Below are 20,260 nucleotides of genomic sequence, written 5' to 3' on the forward strand. Positions count from 1 at the left end.
AGGCCAGGTGCAGTGGCTTACGCCTGTAATCCCAGCACTTTGGGAGGCCAAGGCAGGAGAATCACTGGAGGCCAGTTCGAGACCAGCCTGGCCAACATGGTGAAACCCCGTCTCTACTAAAAATACAAAAGTTAGCCAGGCGTGGTGGCGGGTGCCTGCAGTAGCAGATACTTGGGAGGCTGAGGCAGGAGAATCACTTGAACCTGGGAGATAGAGGTTGCAGTGAGCTGAGATCATGCCATTGCACTGCAGCCTGGGCAATAGAAAGAGACTCTGTCTCAAAAAAACAAAACAAAACAAACTACAAACCATAATTCCTCTGCACCCAAAGAAGTTTGAGAATCCTGGCCAGCAGGGAAGAGGCCATCAGCAGACACGGAGTTTGAGAACGTGTTGAAATGACAAAGACTGACAAAATTTTTTTTTATTTTATTTTACTCATTTAAACTTTTTTGGGGGGGGGATAAGGTCTTGCTCATCACCCAGGATGGTGTGCATTGGCATAATCCTAACTCACTGTAGCCTTGAACTCTTGAGTTCAAGTGATCCTCCTGCCTCAGCCTCCCGAGTAGCTGACCCCCAGGCAAGCACCACCACCATGCCCTGCTAATTTTTTTTTTTTTTTAATTTTTTGTAGAGAAAAAGTCTCACTATGTTGCCCAGGCTGGTCCTGAACTCCTGGCCTCAAGTGATCCTCCTGCCCTGGCCTCCCAAAGTGCTGGGATTACAGGTGTGAGCCACCATGCCTGAAGACATTAAACTAGCTATTATAGTAGTGCCCAACTGAGCCATGATGAGCACTTAAAATGTTAGAAAGTCTCAGCAAAGGCTGGGCATGGTGGCTCACACCTGTAATCCTAGGACGCTGGGAGGCCGAGGCGGATGGATCACTTGAGCACAGAAGTTTGAAAGAATCTTGGGTAACATGATGAAACCTCATTTCTGCTAAAGAAACAAAAATCAACTGCTCACAGTGCCACCCGCATGCCTGTGGTCCCAGCTTCTTGGGAGGCTCAGGAGGGAGGACTGCCTGAGCCAAGTTCACAGCCTCAGTGAGCGACAATCCTGCCACTGCACTCCAGCCTGCATTACAGAGTGAGATGCTATCTCAAAAAACAAAAAAAGAAAGCCTCAGCAAATAAATAGAATCATATGAAATTTTTAGAACCAAAAAATCCAATAACTAACATTGAAAAACAAAACTTCATTGAGCAGACTCAATAGCAGCACGGCGGTGGCAGCGGAAAGAGTCAGTGAACTCGGAGACAGATCAGAGATTATCCCATCTGAACAATCAAAAAAAGATTGAAAGAATAAGCGGGCTGGGCGTGGTGGCTCATGCCAGTAATCCCAGCACTTGGAAAGGCCGAGGCAGATGGATTACTTGAGGGCAGGAATTCGAGACCAGCCTGGTCAACGTGGCAAAACCCCATCTCTACTAAAAATACAAAAATTAGCCGGGCGTGATGGCACATGCCTATAATCCCAGCTACTGAGGAGACTGAGGCAGGAGAATCTCACTTTAACCTGGGAGGCAGAGGTGTCTGTGAGGAGAGATCATGCCACTACATTCCAACCTGGGCAACAGGGCAAGATTCCGTCTCAAAAAATAAAAAGTCAAAATAAAATATCTGAAGCAAAACCCAACAGAATTGAAAGGAGAAGTAAACACATTCACGAGACAGTAGGAGACAGCAGCATTCTTCTCAGTAATAGAACGAATGGATAGACATTCAGCAAAATATAAATATCGATGCTGGCCACTAGACACAAGCACACTTACAGAACACTGCACCCCCCACGGCAGCTCAGAGATTATTCTCAAATGCACACGGAACACACACCGAGATAAACCATATTGTGGTTCAAAAACAAAAAAAGAAACCTTAGCAAATTTAAATCTATCAAAGTTGGCCTGGCACAGTGGCTCATGCCTATAATTCCAGCACTTTTGGAGGCCAAGGTGGGTGGGTCACCTAAGGTCAGGAGTTCTAGACCGGCCTGGCCAACATGGTGAAACCCTTGCTCTACTAAAAATACAAAAAATATCCGGGCATGGTGATGGGCACCTGTAATCCCAGCTACTCAGGAAGCTGAGGCAGGAGAATGACTCAAACCTGGGAGGCACTGAGCCAAGATGGCACCACTGCACTCCAGCCTGGACAACAAGAGTGAAACTCTTTCTCAAAGAAAAAAAAAAAAAATCAAAGTTATACACTATGTTCTCTGACCATGATGAAATTAGAAACTAAACTAGAAATCAATAACAGATATCAGGAAAGTGTCCAATCACTTGGAAATTAAACAACACAATCCTAAATAACATAATCCATAGATCAATAATCCCTAGATCAAAGACAGAGTTTCATGAAACTCCAAACACATTTTAAACTGAATAAAATGAAAATACAACTTATCAAAAGTTGAGATGGCTAGGCTGGGCGCGGTGGCTCACACCTGTAATCCCAGCACTTTGGGAGGCCGAGGCGGGTGGATCACGAGGTCAAGAGATCGAGACCATTCTGGTCAACATGGTGAAACCCTGTCTCTACTAAAAATACAAAAAATTAGCTGGACATGGTGGCGTGTGCCTGTAATCTCAGCTACTTAGGAGGCTGAGGCAGGAGAATTGCCTGAACCCAGGAGGCAGAGGTTGCGGTGAGCCGAGATCGCACCATTGCACTCCAGCCTGGCTAACAAGAGCAAAACTCCATCTCAAAAAAAAAAAAAAAAAAAAAAAAAAAAAAAATTGAGATAGGTAAACAGTGCTTAGAGGGAAATTTATAGCACAAATATTTACATTAGGAAAAAAGAAAGGTTCAAGACGATAACCTTCTGCCTTAATGGAGCAATATAAGCTTAAATCAAGCAGAAGAAAGGAAATACATGCAAGAGTAGAATTAAAATAATTCAAAAAGGAAAAGTTATGAAACAAAAAGCTGGTTCTTTGAACGAATGAAATTGATAGACCTCCAGCTAGCAACAGTGATGAGAGGACGAATGACCGGTCTGAGGAGCGGGAGGGTCATCCCTATAGACCCTACAGGCATTCTAACCGGGAAGTACTATGAACGATTTCACTCACAGAAATTTAGCAACTTAGGTGAGACGGACCAATCCCTTGAAAGCCACAAACCATCAAAACGTTAAATAGGTAACGTGAACAATCCTATAAACTATTAAACTGAATTTGTACTTTAAAACTTTTCTGCAAAGAAAAGTACTGGCTCTGATGGTTTTACCACCAAATTATACAAAATATTTAGAGAAGAAATTTAATACAAATTCTTCCAATCCCTTCTACAAAATAAAAGGACAACTTCCCAGACTCATTTTAGAAGCCGGGCATTCTCCCCATACAGAAAACAACAATAAAAAATAAAACTACAAATCTTTGTTGAATTCAAGCGCAAAAATCACCCACAAATGCGTTTGATTCTCATCATCCACGGCAGCCACGTGGTGTAAAGTTGCTGCAAACACTAAATCAGCGAATAGGAAATTACTGTTCCCAAGGGAAATGTGAAGTTATGTTCCTACAGGCCTGTGGTCACATTTCTGTCAAATGATCAATATATTGATAAAACCTTCTTTTAGGTGCCGGGCGCGGCGGCTCACACCCGTCATCCCAGCCCTTTGGGAGGCCCAGGCGGGCGGATCACGACGTCAGGAGATCGAGACCAGCTCGGCCCAAACGGCGAAACCCCGTCTCTGCTAAAACACAAACACCAGCCGGGCGTGGCGGTCCCGGCTCCTCGGGAGGCCGAGGCGGGAGCCTCGCTCGAACCCGAGCGCCGGAGGCTGCGGGGAGTCGATCCTGCGCCCGGCCCCCAGCCCGGCGCCCCGCAGAGGCCGGGAAAGCGGAGCGTCCGCGGCTGGAAAACTACCGGCGGCGCGGGGGCTGCGGGCGCCTCCCCCCACCCCCACCCCCCGGGCCCGGCCCTCGGGGTCACCTGACTCAGACCTGCCGGGCGGGGCGGCGCGGGGCAAAGTCCGAGCCCGGGCGGGGGGCGGGACGCGGGGACCCGGGCGGTGCAGCCTTGGGCGCGGCCTCGGTCCGCGGTGCGGACCCCGGAGCCAGGTGTGCAGGGAGAGGCCGGACCAGGTGCGCGGGACGCGGGCACGCCCGGGCGCAGCTTCCCAGGGGCGCCGGCACAGGTGAGGCGCCGAGGGGCCGCCCTGGTCTTGGGGGCTGTACTCACCTGGGGGGCCGTACTCACCTGGGGGGCTGTTTTGGTCTAGGGGGTCTGTTCTTGTTTGGAGGGTCTGTTCTTGTCTGGGGGACTGTCCAGATCTGGGTGGCTGTTCTGGTCTGAGGGTGGGGGCGTTTTGGTCTGGGTGGCTGTCCTGGTCTGGGGGGGGTCTGTTCCTGTCTGGGGGTGCTGTTTTGGTATGGGGAGCTGTCCAGGTCTCGGGGGTTCTGTTCTTGTTTGGAGGGTCAGTTCTTGTCTGGGGGGCTGTCCAGGTCTGGGGGAATCTGTTCCTGTCTTGGGGGCTGTTTTGGTCTGGGGGCGCTGTTCTTGTCTGAGGGACTGTTTTGGTCTGGGGGTCTGTTCTTGTTTGGAGGGTCTGCTCTTGTCTGGGGGGCTGTCCAGATCTGGGGGGCTGTCTTGGTCTGGGGGGCTGTTCTGGTCTGGGGGGCTGTCCTGGTCTGGGAGGCTGTTCTGGTCTGGGGAGGTCTGTTCCTGTCTGGGGGGGCTGTTTTGGTCTGGGGAGCTGTCCAGGTCTGGGGGGTCTGTTCTTGTTTGGAGGGTCTGTTCTTGCCTGGGGGGCTGCTCCGGTCTGGGGGGTTTTGTGAGAGTGGGGGAGGCTGCCCCATCCTCTTTGCCTACCTGGAGGCTCAGGTCTGGGGATCTCAGGTGGCTACAACTTCTGGGTGTGGGGTCCCTGTGTTCCTGGCCCCTCTCACCTGTTTGTCCCCATGAGGTGGCCTGTGGCCTGGGTGCCCTGTCTGGGCCCGGTCCGGCCACCTGTCCTCTCTGAGCCTGTTATCTCTTCCCTCCTTAAAACAGGCTTGTATCCCTACACACAGAATTGTGTGAGGACCCCAAAGCATGTCCCACTTTCCACGTGCCCAGGAGCCCCAGGGCTGCCACTTTTCTGGGGACATGATAGGACACAGGCCCGTGGGCTCAGGTGCCAGGACCTCCCTTGGAGGGCAGTTTCGGGCTTTGACCCCTGCTCCGGGCTGTGAGGGACACAGGCTCAGCCTGCGGTAGTGTGAGAGCTGGGACCCCTCGCTGGGCATCCGGGCAGAGGAGGAGGTGGGTACCTCAGCCACAGAGCTGGAGGAGCTCAGGACTCTCCGACAGCATCCCTGGGCCCACCTCCTGCTTAGGGGCCATCTGGCACTAGCTAAGAAGGTGCAGAGTCAGATGAGAGGCGCCTTTAGGGCTGGATTTCCAGAGAAACCGTGTTAAGAAGCCCCGAGCTTGGCCTTGGGTGGAAAGCTGCTTCCTGGGCTGACTGACCTCACCCTAGGTTCCCCTGCAGTCCGGTAGTCCCAGGCAGCCCCCTCAGGGCTCCAGAGAGAACCCTCCACCCTGGGAGAGCCTGGGGTGGGGCCACAGAGGGGAGGCAGAGCCCTGGGACCCAGTGCAGGCTGGAGAGGGGGCTGCTCCTGGGGAGGGTGGCACGGGAGAGGTGTGGCAAAGCGTGGGGACACGGGTAACCCCACCACATGGGGGGGGTGCCCAGTCTCATCTGAGGGGTCCAAGGGGGCGACTTCGATCCTGCTGGGGCTGAAGAGGCTCCTGCTGCCCCCTACGGGCCCCTCTGATGCCCATGGCACTCCCAGCAGGCATGGCTTCCAGGGAGGGGTCCTCGGCCACGGGAGGCTGTCTGAGCCCCAGGACTGCCTCTAAGGCAGTGGCCCTCTGGGAGTGGGTCTCCAGGGAGATGGGGAGCGAAGCCCGTGCCTCTGGAGGGCAGGGTGGGGACGCTGAGTGCAGCCGGGGTGCTCATGGCCGCCCCCTCACAGGAACCATGGGGCTCTCCCGGAAGGAGCAGGTCTTCATGGCCCTGCTGGGGGCCTCGGGGGTCGCGGGCCTCACCGCACTCATTCTCTTCCTGGTGGAGGCTGCCAGCGTGCTCCGGCCCACCGACATCAAGGTGCGTCCCCGCCAGCAGGGGAGGCTGGGCTGGGCCCACAGGTGCTGCCTCCCGCTCATCCCACTGTCTCCCCAGTTTGGGATTGTGTTTGACGCCGGCTCCTCCCACACGTCCCTCTTCCTGTATCAGTGGCCGGCGGACAAAGAGAACGGCACGGGTGTGGTCAGCCAGGCCCTGGCCTGCCAGGTGGAAGGTCAGTGGGCATTTCCACTGCCCGGTGCTGGGACCCGCCATTGCTGCCTGGCTGGGATTCCCAGCTGCATGGAAAGGGTTTGGAGGGGCTGAATGACCTGGCCAAGGTCACACGCCAGGCATGGGTGCTGGGCCGGAGCCCAGGTCACCCGGTGGCACTCTAGGGCCCTCCCTGCCTGACCCCGATTCTCACGGCCTGGCCCGGGTCTGCCTGCGTCTGCCGCCTCCGGCCCCGACCCTCTCCGGCCCCTGGTGCTCCCCACCCTGGCACCATGCGGTGCTGGCAGCCAAGGCTGGTAGCCGCAGGACCCTGAGGGGAAAACAGGAGCCCCCAAATTTGTTTTCCGGGGACTTTAGTAACAAATTACCACAAATTGGAGGCTTAAACCACAGCCGTTTATTTCCCAGCATTCTAGAAGAATGAAAACAATGTGTGGATGGGGCCCCTCCAGAGGCTCCAGCTTGGGGACCTTCCTGCCTCCTCCAGCCAGGCAGCCCTTGGCTGGTGGCCGCACCAGGGGTCAGGTGGTGGTCACATCTTTGGGGGCTGCCTTTCAGCCCAGCCAGGCTGTGGAGTCTGGAGCTCTGTCCCCGGGTGTGTTCCAGGCCCTGGAATCTCCTCCTACGCTTCGGACCCGGCACAGGCTGGTGAGAGCCTGCAGGGCTGCCTGGAGGAGGCGCTGGTCCTCATCCCAGAGGCCCAGCGTCGCAAAACACCCACATTCCTGGGGGCCACAGCTGGCATGAGATTGCTCAGGTGAGATGGGCATGGCCTTGGCACCCACAGGTAGTGGCTGCAGGAGCTGTGGTCTCAACCCTTATGGCAGGCAGGCTGGGGCTGGGCCCAGGCTTCCAGCCAGCTCCAGCCCCTGGTCCTCTGTGTCCAGACAGAAGAATAGCTCTCAGGCCAGGGACATCTTTGCAGCAGTCACCCAGGCCCTGGGCCGGTCTCCTGTGGACTTTTGGGGTGCTGAGCTCCTGGCTGGGCAAGACGAAGGTGCCTTTGGTTGGATCACCGTCAACTACGGCTTGGGGACGCTGGTCAAGGTGCCACAGGCAGCCTGAGGGCGGGGGCTGGAGACCAGGGCGGGTCCCAGTGGCTGCTCTGGGCTGAGTGCCCCCTTCTGTGCCCAGTACTCCTTCACTGGAGAATGGATTCGGCCTCCAGAGGAGATGCTGGTGGGCGCCCTGGACTTGGGGGGGGCCTCCACCCAGATCACCTTTGTGCCTGGGGGCCCCATCTTGGACAAGAGCACGCAGGCCGATTTTCGCCTCTACGGCTCCGACTACAGCGTCTACACCCACAGCTACCTCTGCTTTGGACGGGACCAGATGCTGAGCAGGCTCCTTACTGGGCTGGTGCAGGTCAGCCGGCTGAGGGGAGGGTGCACGGGGCTGAGGGAACAGAGCTATAGGCGCGGGGCTGGCATGGGGGGTCCGGACCCAGGGAGGGTGCACAGGGCTATGGGTGTGGGGCTGGCCTGGGTCATCGGGTCCTGGATGGACAGGGCTGCGGGTATGGGGCTGGTGCTCAGGCCTCCCTGCTCTCTGCAGAGCCACCCGGCTGCCCTGCTCCGTCACCCATGCTACCTCAGTGGCTACCGGACCACACTGGCCCTGGCCCCCTTGTACGAGTCACCCTGTGTCGACACCACACCTCCCCTGGGCCTTCCCCAGAATCTTACAGTTGAAGGGACAGGCAACCCTGGGGCCTGCGTCTCAGCCATCCAGAAACTTTTCAACTTCTCCGCTTGCCAGGGTCAGGACTGTGCCTTCGACGGGGTCTACCAGCCCCCCGTACGGGGCCAGTTCTACGTGAGCACCCACCCTACCCCGTGCCCACTCCTGCCCCCGCCCCTACGTGAGCACCCACCGCACCCCCACCCCGGGGTCCTGGCTTCCTCTGGGAACCTGGGTGCCTGCCTGGCTCTAGCAGGCTCAGGAGAGGCCTAGGCTGGCTCTTGGGGGATCTGGGAGCCCGGGGGAGTGGGAGTTGAACCCGCATGGCCACAGCCGCCTCCCCTCCCACCCAGGCCTTCTCCAACTTCTACTACACGTTCCACTTTCTGAACCTCACCTCCGGGCAGCCCCTGAGCACCGCCAACGCCACCATCTGGGAGTTTTGCCAGAGGTCCTGGAAGCTGGTGGGTGGGCCCTGTGCTCCCTGGCTGCAGTGAGGGTTCCCGAGGGTGCAGGGCTACCCCGGGCAGGATGCTGGAGCCTCATTCTGGGGAGAGTGGCCGGCAGGGCTGGGGAGGTACGGGCAGAGGACAGCTCCAGGTAGGAGGCTGGGGCCACGGCTGCAGCTGGGCCCTGCCTCTGGCCTGCTGAGGGGGCTGCACCCCGCACCACTTGGCTGGTCAGTGGAGCCCCACGGGCACAGCGGGAAGGGGCCTCTGCCACTGCCCAGCACCCCCTCTTGTCTGGGTGCTCAGGTTGGCCAGGGCAGATAGGCAGTCCCAGCGTGACCAGGTATGGGGCCCTCACCGGCCCCTTGGCCTCCTGCGCCCCAGGTGGAGGCCAGCTACCCTGGCCAGGACCGCTGGCTGCGTGACTACTGTGCCTCAGGCCTGTACATCCTCACCCTTCTGCGGGACGGCTACGGCTTCAGTGAGGAGACGTGGCCCAGCATCCAGTTCCGAAAGCAGGTGACCCCCTCCCCAGGGCGTGGGCAGGGTGTGGCCCCAGGGTGGCTGCCCTGCAGCCCTGACCAGCCGTGTGTCCGCAGGCGAGCGGCGTTGACATCGGCTGGACGCTGGGCTACATGCTGAACCTGACCGGGATGATCCCGGCCGAGGAGCCAGCTCAGTGGTGGGCACAGAGCCACAGCGTCTGGGTGGCCACAGTGGTGTTCCTGGTGCTGACCCTGGTGGCGGTGCTGGGGGCTGCCGCGGTTCAGCTATTCTGGGTGCAGGACTAGCAGGAGGGCAGAGGCGTGCCCCCCAGAACCCTCAGGCAGCTGCGCCCTGATGCCGTAGGCTTCCCGAGCCCCGAGCACCGTGGGGCCTGGCTGTGTGTCTCTGCCCACGGTCAGGTGACAGCCACCTCTGGGGCACTCTCAGGGTGCAGTGTGGCCTCCCCTCCTGGCGTCCCTGGAGCCCTCCCCACTGGGCTTCCAGGGCCCTGGGTGCCTTTCTGCACAGCGGCCCCCAGGACTTCGGTGCCTCCAGGCCTGTGTGGCTGCAGGGGCCTCAGGAGGGGCGGCTGGGGCAGAGGGGAGGGAGCCGTCCCGTCTGGACCCTGCTCCCCTTGCTATTGTCTGAGCAGACGGACAGAGTCCAGGCCCAGCGTCTTCTCCGGGCCAGGCTGGCCTCCCACACCCCCTTTGAGGGTTGGACTGCAGTGGGGTGTTGCTTTTATTAAAACCATGGTGGACACAGCATTGCTAGGGCTGATCTCCCTGCGGGGACCGGGGCAGGTGGCCGGGGGCTCCCGACATTCGAGGGTGAGCGGGAACCACGAAGCACTTGGGGAAGATGCCGACGCGGCCGTCACAGTGGCCCTCCAGCCACGCCTGGTCCACTGCAAGGGGAAGGTGGGCTCTGCAGGGCGTCACCTGGGTGTGGCCTCGGTGCCATGGCTGCTCATGGCACAGGCCGAGCCCTGAGCCCCCCCATGCCCCGGGTGCCCCAGTGCAGCTTGAGAAGGGCCATACCCACTCTACCTTCGCACAGGACGTCCACCGTGGCCCCCTGTCTGAAGTCCAGGTCCTCCGGCCCCTGAGCTGAGTAGCCATGCTGGGCCACCACCTGGTAGAGGACCGGCCGGCCCCCGGCTCCCTGCAGCAGAAGCGTGGGCTGCAGGGTGGGCTGACACTGGGAGGAGGGGCCCCTACCGCCCGCCAGGATGTCCCCGCCTCTGCCCCTGCCCTGCCCTCGCCTCACCCTGCACTGCAGCTGCAGCCCCCGGGGGCTGGCAGCCGAGTCCAGCCAAGCCCTCTGCAGTGACTCCTCCCCGGGGATGGGGACCCAGCGCTCATCCTCACCTGGGGCTTGGTAACTGCAAAGAGATTTCTCAGAGGGGGCTGCGCGGGTGGGGACTGTGGGGAGGACAGTGACCTCTGCCACACCCTCTTCCAGCAGCTGCCTCAGCCAGGGTGGTGCCCAGCGCAGAGCCCGCCCCCACCTGAGCCGGGCCACCCCCACCTGAGTTGTCCCAGCTGGGCCTGGCGCGGGAGGGCCTGGCTCAGCAGTGCCCGCAGGCTGGACAGGTCGGCTCCCGCTCGTGCCGTCAGGGCCACGGTGAAGGCGCACTGCACGGTGACGGTCACCTGCGGCTCAGCGCACCCCGCACCTGCTTCCTGCAGCCAGGAGGGGGAGGGATGGCCGCCTTCAGCCCCAGGGTGTGGGCACAAGCTGGGCGGGGGGAGGAGCTTGCAAGGCTCGATTCCGAGGGATGGCTCAGCCTTGGCCTCCCTCCCGTGGCTGATAGGTGAAGGGTCTGGAGCCTCTTACCCCAGCAGCTGCTGGGTCCTCAGAGGGGCTGGGGCCAGGCACCCCCGCTGCTGGCAGCCCTACGGGACAGAGCAAGACAGATGCAACCTCTTCTACCAAATCAGGCCCTGCGGGTGGAGGAGCAGCGGACACCATGCAGCAGCAGCTGCCTCCTCACCCAGGACCCCGCCGCTGGGGACCCGCATACCTGGGGACAGAGGAGTGGCCTCCCCTGGTTTGCCATCTTGCTCCATCTGGGGCCTCTGCAAGGGAAGCACAGGTGGTGGGACGGGGCGGTCAGGTGCTGGGAAGGGCCATCAGGTGCTGGAGGCCGGCACCACCCTAGCAGAGCCCATGGGCAAGGGTGTGGCCTGTGTGCTCAGCCATCGCCCTGCTGGCAGCCTGCAGGAGTTGAACTGGGAGCCCTGGCCACAAGTGGGCTGCCTCAGAATGGGGCTGGGTCCCCGTAGGCCTAAAGGCTGCCTGTCACCAGCAGGGAGCAACCCGTCCCCCCAGGCCCACTGAGGCGGCAGCTGCAGATGGGTGGGCTCCCTGGTGACCCCGGGAAGCTCAGGACCCAGTCCCCGGCCCCTGTGTGGGCTGGACATTTACCATGTGCCCTGAGTTGGGCACCCTCCCATCTAGCTGGCCCTGTCGAACCCCAGAGGAGCTGCTCCCTCTGCCCTGGTGCTGGTTCCACTGTGGTCCCCGGCCTGAGGAAGCAGCAGGAACTCTGACCCCGAGTAGGAAGAGGCCCCGCACACACCTGCTCTCGGTGGGCAGCCAGCGTGCCGCTGTCAGCACTGACCTCTGTCTCTGCGTGGAGGGCGCCCTGCTGGGTGCCAGCTCTTGCGGAGCCCCCGACGGGGGTGCTGGGGAGAGGAGGGCGGCTCTCAGGCCCTGCCCATCTCAGTGCCCTCTTGTGCCCGGCCGCACCTCATGAAAGGCAGGCTGGAGGTGCAGCTGCAGGGATTGCTTCTGTCCCTCACCCCCGTGACACCTGGAGCCCTGGCTGTCTCTGTAGCCCCATTTGTGTTTGGGGGTCCCCTGGGGGGCTGGGCCGCCTCCCTAGGCTGCTCCCCAGCCTTTGGTGCTGCGGGCAGTCATGGTGCCCCTGTGGGTCTCAGCTGCCTCCCAGTGCCACCCCCAAGGCCCGGGTGCCCCCACCTCCCTGAGGGGCAGGCAGTTTTAGGGGAGGTGGAGCCGGTGGAGCAGAGAGAGAAGCCAGGCTCCCCTTCCCAAGCTCTGGGCCCCAGACAGTCTCCATCTGAAAACAGGTTGTGCCATCCTCTGCCTGGGCCCGGAGTGGCCCCACGTGGAGGTCCTCTGCCCAGCAGGAAAGGGATCGCTCTCGGGCCCAGGTGGCCCCTCCTACCTGGCATCACGGTTCACTCCCGCTCCCTGTGGACACAAAGCGCCAGCCTGCTCTGGTTTAGGGTTGGGGCTGCCCTCCCTCCTCCTGAACCCTGAAGACAGTTTCTCCAGGTCTCACACAGGGATGGGATGGGCACCCCACACCTCCCAGCAGAGGAACTTTGGGGCCCTGGGAGGGCCTGGAGCTTGTGTGGCATTTTCTTTCCCACAAAGCTGGGTGAGGCCAAGCAGAGGCCTGAGGGGCTGCAAACCCACCTGCAGCTGCTGCAAGCGGACGGCCCAGCGCTGGCCCTCAGGGACGGCAGAGGACACCACCTGGCAGGGACAGGGAGCGGGGTCAGCTCTACCACCCCCTGCAGCTCTGAGTCTCCCGGGGGGTGGGTGATGTCTGCCCACACCTGGCCCGTGTCTGAGAGGCCACCATGGAGGGGAAAGCCTGTTTGACGGAGGGAAGCGTCTGCCATGTTAACTTCATTTTAGTACAACTTTAAAAATATATTTTTCTTATAAACAGCCCTCCACTGTGACACGCAGACTCCAAGTTGATGCATTAACACAGGTCAGAGCCCCGCTTCGTGCACCCCTAGGCCCCCCACTCTGGGTGGCTGTGCCCAGCCACACAGGTGCAACTGCAGGGGACTGACGGGGTGTGGCCAGCCAAGGTGACCCCGTCGCCGCCCCCAGGAGTTCTTCTCTACCACATCTGGCCCCTGCCTTTGGGGGTGAGCAGCTCCCTATTCCTCTGACTTTAGGGGTTCTGCCTGGCCCTGACCCAAGTGTAGGCGTGACATGGCCCAGACTGTCAGACTGCAGCCCGAGCCCCCGAAAGACCTCACTGTCTGTGGAGAGACACAGGGAGACACACAAAGGGATGCAGAGAGATTGGGAGACTCGGGGGGGACAGGGGGACTTGGGGACAGAGGGGACTCTGGGAGGACGGGGGGACTCGGTGGGGACAGGGGGACGGGTGACTCTGGGGAGATGGGGAGGACTCTGGGAGGACGGGGGGAGTCGGAGGGGATGGGGGGACTCTGGGAGGATGCGGGGGACTCTGGGAGGATGGGGGGACTGGGGGGACAGGGGGACGGGGCACTCTGAGGGGATGCGGGGGACTCTGGGGGGACAGGGGTACTCTGGGGGAATGGGGGGACTCTGGGAGGACACAGGGAGACTCCAGGGGGACTCCGGGGGGATGTGGGGACTCTGGGGGGACAGGGGGACTCTGGGAGAAGGTGAAGCCGTGGCTGTGGCCGAGGCTGCGTGGGGGTGGCACCGCAGGGTCCTTGCTGGGAGAGCAGAAGCCCCCTCCATGCAGCTGGCTCTAGTGGGCTCCGCCTCCAAGTTCACAGCACCGCCCCCCACCCCGCTCTGGGCACAGCTTGCGGATGGCTGTGGGCCCACTCCCCACCCTCCTGGTCTTTGTGCTGGCCTGGGCTGTACCCTCATGTCCCTGGGAACACAGTTTGAGGGCTCAGCACCAGCTGTGATGCCCGGGACGCCGCCCTCACCTTTACCTTGGCCTTGCCCAGGAAATCCACAGGCTCCAGATGGTCCAGATGCCGCCGGTGGGGCCGGAAGACCTCGCCCCTGGGGACCTGCCTCAGCGGCAGCAAGCTGTGTCTCTGGAGAGGGTTGGCGTCCAGCAGATGCAGACCGGGCGACCAACCAGGCCTGCGGCCCACAGCCTCTACGCCTTGCAGCAGGAGGGGCCATGTGGTCCTTTGCCCCCTTCCCTCAGGCCGTGTGAAGTCCCTACCTGGCCCCCAAAACTGGGCACTAGGGCACCTCCCTCTGGAAGCTTCTTCAGCTCAGGAAGCTGGTCTTGAGGGGCTGTGGTAGACACCCACCCAAAACCCAGACCCAGGACAGCACTCCTCACCTGCACTTGGTCCAGAGCTGACTCCAGACCATTCAGGGACCCCTCCGGCCAGTTGGACATGGCCTCCCTTAGGCTGCTGACCGCCTCTGTCCAGAGCCCTAGCTGGCACTGTGCTGATGCCACATTGTATAGCACCTGGGAGCGAGGCCAAGGTGGTGGCAGGGGCTTGACCCCCCACCCGGCCCCTCCCCTCCACCTGGACCCTCTCCAGGCTCCCCCACCCACCTCCTCCCCACTCCCCCCCCCACCTGACCCCTCCCCTGCACCATGCTATGCCCTGGGCTGGCGGATCACGCCCCCCACCCCCGCCGGCTTTAACCCTGACTCCAGACCCCTTACTCAGTGGGCTCTCCCTTCGGATTTTCATCCTAAGGCAATGCTAATCCCACAAGGCTTCAGGGCAACCATCACCTGGGGTCTGGTGGGGGCCTCTCAGTGCCCCTCCCTCTGTGCCAACATGTTCCAGGCAGCCAGGAAAGGGCTGGGCACACAGCGGACAGTGGACACGACCCCCTGCCTGATCCTGCCCACCCAGCAGCCTTTCGCCTCTGCCCTTCTCCAGGATAGAGCCACCCCCGGTGGCCTGAAATGGCACAAAATGGGGGTCCCCCGACCTTCACTGCCACCAGAACCATCCTGCAGGTCATGGAGTGACCAAGGGGGGGTCCATGGCACCAAGAGCCTCAGACAGAGGCGCTCCCCTGCCCGAGGGCCCTCCGGTGATGGTGCCACGCCCCACAGACGCCCGCAACATGCAGCACAGTGAGCCCTGCTCCTCACCTCCCAGGCCTGCAGCTTGAACCGCAGGCCCAGCTGTGTGTAGTCGATGGCCGCATGGCCCCTCAGCTGCGCCAGGGCCAGCTGGAAGTCAGACAGAGCTTCCTGGAACCTGTGGGCAGCCAGGGTCCTTCAGCAGTGCAGGGCAGCTTTCGCACCCAGCTTCCCCCTCCCCCTGCCTCCAAGGAGATCTAGGGGAGGGCAGCGGGGTGCCCAGGTCTCCACACTCAGGTCTGGTGGGCGCTGAGTGGATACGGGGTCACTGTGTGCTGGGGTTCGAGCCTTTTCTCAGCTCAGACTGCGTTCCCTGAGCCCTGCCAGCGCCCCCCCGCGCCTCCCCACCTCTCTTCTGAACTGTGTGGAGTCCCCTGGTTATTTCCCTCCTGCTTCTCAGCCCCCTCCCCACCCTGTGGGGGTTCCCCCTGCAAACTCTGAACCTCCTTCCAAGCCATGAGCCTTGCTGGGAGGAAACTCACCTCCCCAGGCAGGCTTCCCCTGCTGATCTGAAGGTGAGGCTGCCCCAGGGGGGCTGGACCCTAATCCAGAAAGGCACAGTCCTGAAGTCAAGATCCCAAAGGCCAGGACTCCCTCAGTAAAGGAAGAGACGGCCTTTTTGTTCCTCTGCCTTTCGGAAAGACAAACTGTCTTGAGACCCGGCCTCTCTGGGTGGCTGCATCTGTGGTGTCCCCTGCGCCTTTGACGGGGCATGTTAGAAGATGGTGGTTCATCCTAGTGTTTTGGTGACTCCAGTTATAAAGCCAGGTGCACACAGCCACCAGCCACAGCCTCTCACGCACGTGCACATTTCCTGTCTCACCTATGCACATGCGTGTTCCTTATCTCACCTCCTACACACACACGTGTTCCCCGTCTCACCTCCTACGCACACGTGTGTTCCCAGTCTCACCTCCTGCACACACGCGTGTTCCCCGTCTCAGCTCCTATGCACACGTGTGTTCCCATCTCACCTACGCACACACGTGTTCCCCGTCTCACCTCCTACACACACACGTGTTCCCCGTCTCACCTCCTACGCACACGTGTTCCCCATCTCACCTCCTACACACACCCGTGTTCCCTGTCTCATCTCCTACGCACACATGTTCCCCATCTCACCTCCTACACACACGCGTGTTCCCCATCTCAGCTCCTATGCACACATGTTCCCGTCTCACCTACGCACACACGTGTTCCCCATCTCACCTCCTACACACACGCGTGTTCCCCGTCTCACCTACGCACATGCGTGTTCCCCTTCTCACCTATGCACACACGTGTTCCCCATCTCACCTCTTACACACACGTGTTCCCCGTCTCGCCTCCTACACACGCGTGTTCCCCGTCTCACCTCCTACACACACGCGTGTTCCCCGTCTCACCTCCTACACACACGCGTGTTCCCCGTCTCACCTCCGCACACGCGTGTTCCCGTCTCACCTCCTACGCATGTGTGAGTTCCCCTCCTGAGCCAGCTCATCATGAGCAAAGTTCATCTGGTGGCTCTCATGCCTGTGAGCCTGTCGCTAACGTGCATGAGTTTGTGCTTGAAAAAAATATGTATGTATGTTATTTTTACCTATTTTATTGGCCAGTGAAGGGTTCGGTCATGTTTTTATGTTTCTGAAATAAATTTCTTTAAAAAAAACTAAATAGGCCGAGCACAATGGCTTATGCCTGTAATCCTAGCATTTTGGAAGGCAGAGGCGGGCGGATCACAAGGTCAGGAGTTCGAGACCCCAGTCTAGCCAACAAGGTGAAACCCCGTCTCTACTAAAAATACAAAAAATTAGCTGGGCGTGGCGCGTGCCTGTAATCCCAGCTACTTGGGAGGCCGAGGCAGGAGAATTGCTTGAACCAGGAGGCGGAGGTTGCAGTGAGCCAAGATCGTGCCATTGCACTCCATCCAGCCTGGGCAACAGAGTGAGACTCTCTCAGTATTAAAAAAAAAAAAAAAAAAAAAAAAGTAAATAAATTTGTTTTAGAGTATTTTAATTACTTTTTCTAGATTTTTATGTTTTTGGGATTTTAGATTTCAGGGATTTTGACATTTCAGGATTGCAAGTCTTTCAGGATTTGATCCACTTCCCCGCAGAGCCTGCCCTCCTGGCATGGGCCTTAGAGCATCGGGCAGAGGCCGGGGCAGGGCCTGGCCTGCATCCGATGGCCACCCTTCCCTCATTCCTGCTCTAGGAAGGAACACGGCGCAGAGAGCCCAGGCAAGCAGTGAGGACCCGACCACTGTCCAAGGGTGGCGCTGAGCAGAGGGGAGGGCCAGTGCCTCTGCCCAGGTTTCCCTGAAGCCAGGAACCAGGAGGAGGGGGTGGGCTAGAGAAGGGAGCCGGTGGAGGAAGAGGAGGAGGGAGTGCAGGCGTGGACTCTGCAGGGGGACAAAGGGCCGTCAGAGAAGGAACAAGGCGCCCCTGTGCTCACCTCGCCAGCTGGAAGTTGGCCACTCCTCGCTGGAAGAAGCCAACGGCCATGCAGGTGTCCTTGGTCACTGCTTGGTCAAATGCCTGGGGACAGGAATGCCCACAGAATGCCCAGGTGTGTAACCCGGTCACGCAGCATCACAGATCCCGAGTGATCAGTGACAGGGCCACAGAATTCCATCAGCCCCTGGGGAGCCCCCACAACCCCCCTGCACCTGTCCAGGGGCCTTTGGGGTCCCTGCCTGGGCAGGACTGTCAGAAAAAAATGCCAGAAAAAAATGTTCCAGCATGTTAATAATAGTCACTTCTGGGGAATGGGGTTATGCAAGACTTTTGTCTTTTAAAAATCCTTTTTTATGAGATGGAGTCTCACTCTATCACCCAGGCTGGAGTGCAGTGGCGCGATATTGGCTTACTGCAACCTCCGCCTCCCGGGTGCAAGTGATTCTCCAACTCCTGACCACAGGCGACCTTGGCTGTCACTGGAGATGAGATGACACAGCCCAGATCCCAGAGTCACCACCTAAGAACTGCATTTCAGCCAGGCGCGGTGGCTCAAGCCTGTAATCCCAGCACTTTAGGAGGCCGAGGCGGGTGGATCACGAGGTCGAGAGATCGAGACCATCCTGGTCAACATGGTGAAACCCCGTCTCTACTAAAAGTGCAAAAAATTAGCTGGGCATGGTGGCACGTGCCTGTAATCCCAGCTACTCAGGAGGCTGAGGCAGGAGAATTGCCTGAGCCCAGGAGGCGGAGGTTGCGGTGAGCCGAGATCGCGCCATTGCACTCCAGCCTGGGTAACAAGGGCGAAACTCCGTCTCAAAAAAAAAAAAAAGAACTGCATTTCAGGCTGGTTGCAGCTGCTCACGTCTGTAATACCAACACTTTGGGAGGCAGAGATGGGCAGATCACCTGAGGTCAGGAGTTCAAGACCAGCCTGGCCAATGTGGTGAAACGTTGTCTCTACCAAAACTACAAAAATTAGCTGGGCGTAGTGGCGCATGCCTGTAATCCCAGCTACTCAGGAGGCTGAGGCAGGAGAATCACTTGAACCTGGGAGACAGAGGTTGCAGTGAGTCAAGATCATGCCACTGCACTCCAGCCTGGGAGACAGAGTGAGACTCTGTCTCAAAAAATAAACAAATAAAATAAAAATCCTTTTTTGGTAGTTCATGCAAAATGACACACTAGATAGCTGATAGTGTCAGAAAGAACACAAATGTTTTAATGGGTTTGTGTGTAAAGCACAGCTCTTCCTTAAACCAGACTCAGAGGACTTTGTGTGTTCTGAATGGGACTGCAGCCATCAGTGAAATGTGTGTGACAGGGAGGGTGCTGTGGTCCTACCCTCGCAAGTCTGGCTGAGTGAGGCTTGTTGTTGAACTGAGTTCAACAGTGTGAAGTGTGGTGGCTGGCTGCTCAGGCCGGCAGAACCCGTCTGCCCCAAATATCATGCAAGGCTCCTACTGAGAGCAGCAGTTCCAGCGACATGCTCTGCACCCTGGCCTACCCGGCAGGTGACCAGCTTTATTAATCACAGCTGTTCCATCTGCTTTTCTAGGTTCCCATATCCCTAATATGCATATGTTGTGGTCAGTCGTGTTGACTCTAACTGCCTCCCTTCTCATAGGAGCACTGGTGACTGCGTGAACATAGGATTGGCCCTGAACATGGGATTCGTTGCTAAACCACCTGGTGTCCAATGATTACATTCCCTTTCTTGGATAACATTTTAAAATGAAATCATTGTGGGCTGAGCAAGGTGGCTCATGTCTGTAATCCCCGCAGCACTTTGGGAGGCGGAGGTGGGTGGATCACTCGAGATCAGGAGTTCAAGACCAGCCTGACCAACATGGTGAAACCCAGCCTCTACTAAAAATATAAAATTAGCCCGGCACGGTGGTGGGCGCCTGTAATACCAGCTACTAGGGAGGCTGAGGCAGGAGAATTGCTTGAACCCAGGAAGCGGAGGTTCCCCTGAACCCAGGTAGCACCACTGCACTCCAGCTGGGCGACAGAGCAAGACTCTGTCTTTAAAAAGAAAATACGAAACTTCTGTGGAGGTGACCGTAAATTTGTAAGCAGCTGTGAGAGACAAAGCGGGGCGGGGCGGGGGGTCTCCTGCACTTTGCCCAGTCTCCTCCAAGGGGTATCCGTTGCGGGTCAGGGGCCTGGAGACCCTCCCCGGCGCGCAGTTCCCGCTCCTCCTCATCGCGGTCACCAGCCTCCAACGGCGTGGGCATCTGCCTGCTTCTGGGGGCGCTGGGGGCGCTCGGGGCGGGGGGCGGGGCCAGCGTTTGGGATGCGGGCAGGCGGGAAGGGCGGCGGGCTCCGTGCAGGGCTCGGCCGCTGCGCCCCGGGCTCCGGGCTGTTCCGCCAGGAGCACCCCCCGGAGTAGGCCCGGGGTGGGGGCGGCCGAGGGCCCGGGTGAGGGGCCCGACCCGGCCTCCCAAGGCCACAGCGCGGCGCTTTCCCCTCGGGGCGGGCGGCCCCCGGCCTCACCCAGCCGGCTGCTTCCCGCTTCCCGGTGTGAGTCACCCTCCGCCCGGGCCTCTCCCGGTGACCTCACGCGGCTCCGCGGCGGCCCGGGCCGCTCGGCTCCCACCGGCGGGGGGCATTCGCCGGGTCGGGGGCGTCGCGCGCACTCACCCGCAGCGCGGCCTCGGCGTCCCCGGCCAGCAGGTGCACGCAGCCGGCGTTGAAGCACAGCCTGGCGGGCGGCGCCGGAACGTCCGAGAAGAGGCGCAGGGCGCGGGCCCAGTCCCCACGCTCCACGGCCTGCGCGCCCAGGTGCCAGGCGCGCACCAGGTCCCCCAGCGAGGCCATGGCGGTACCCGCGGCGGAAGGCGGCGGGCGAGGAGGGGCCGCGATCCCACGGAGAGGCCGAGTCCAGGCGGCGGGCCACGTGCGACCCCGCTGCCCCGCGGCGCCCCCTGGCGGCCGGCAGCCGCCCCTTCCCGGCAGGGCCGCACCCCCGCCCCGGGACCTCCTGACCACGCCTCCACCGGACGCTGCACCGCCCCCAGCAGCCCTCAGGCCCCGCCCCGCCCGAGACCTCCTGGCCA

The 20,260-nt window shown here is 60.0% G+C and overlaps 2 protein-coding genes across 8 annotated transcripts; one reads left to right on the forward strand and one right to left on the reverse strand.

The window, feature by feature from the left end:
- The first annotated feature begins 3,991 nt into the window (after positions 1–3,991).
- ENTPD8 (ectonucleoside triphosphate diphosphohydrolase 8) lies at positions 3,992–9,682 on the forward strand. Of its 6 annotated transcripts, none has more exons than XM_003941327.3 (10): positions 3,992–4,158; positions 5,981–6,111; positions 6,187–6,304; positions 6,910–7,060; positions 7,191–7,350; positions 7,438–7,668; positions 7,858–8,118; positions 8,337–8,447; positions 8,817–8,951; positions 9,032–9,682. In XM_003941327.3, the coding sequence occupies exons 2-10, from the start codon at positions 5,986–5,988 to the stop codon at positions 9,221–9,223; spliced, it is 1,485 nt and encodes a 494-aa protein (XP_003941376.1). In that variant the 5' UTR covers positions 3,992–4,158; positions 5,981–5,985; the 3' UTR covers positions 9,224–9,682. The 6 variants fall into 6 exon arrangements, with proteins under 6 accessions (XP_003941376.1, XP_074250537.1, XP_074250534.1 ...); XM_074394436.1 differs by having other exon boundaries at positions 8,062–8,118; XM_074394433.1 differs by having other exon boundaries at positions 6,241–6,304.
- NOXA1 (NADPH oxidase activator 1) lies at positions 9,642–20,245 on the reverse strand. Of its 2 annotated transcripts, none has more exons than XM_010352094.3 (14): positions 19,845–20,245; positions 17,197–17,279; positions 14,770–14,878; positions 13,990–14,124; positions 13,619–13,732; positions 12,366–12,425; positions 12,112–12,137; positions 11,503–11,608; positions 10,945–10,999; positions 10,758–10,816; positions 10,449–10,603; positions 10,188–10,302; positions 9,968–10,082; positions 9,642–9,825 (listed from the first exon to the last, which is right to left on the reverse strand). In XM_010352094.3, exons 1-14 carry the CDS (start codon positions 20,019–20,021, stop codon positions 9,689–9,691), a joined length of 1,446 nt encoding a protein of 481 aa, XP_010350396.1. In that variant the 5' UTR covers positions 20,022–20,245; the 3' UTR covers positions 9,642–9,688. The 2 variants fall into 2 exon arrangements, with proteins under 2 accessions (XP_010350396.1, XP_003941377.1); XM_003941328.4 differs by having other exon boundaries at positions 13,625–13,732; positions 19,845–20,244.
- Between the last annotated feature and the right edge of the window lie 15 nt (positions 20,246–20,260).

The sequence above is a fragment of the Saimiri boliviensis genome, chromosome 2 (assembly GCF_048565385.1).
Source record: "Saimiri boliviensis isolate mSaiBol1 chromosome 2, mSaiBol1.pri, whole genome shotgun sequence".
Lineage (NCBI taxonomy): Eukaryota > Metazoa > Chordata > Mammalia > Primates > Cebidae > Saimiri > Saimiri boliviensis.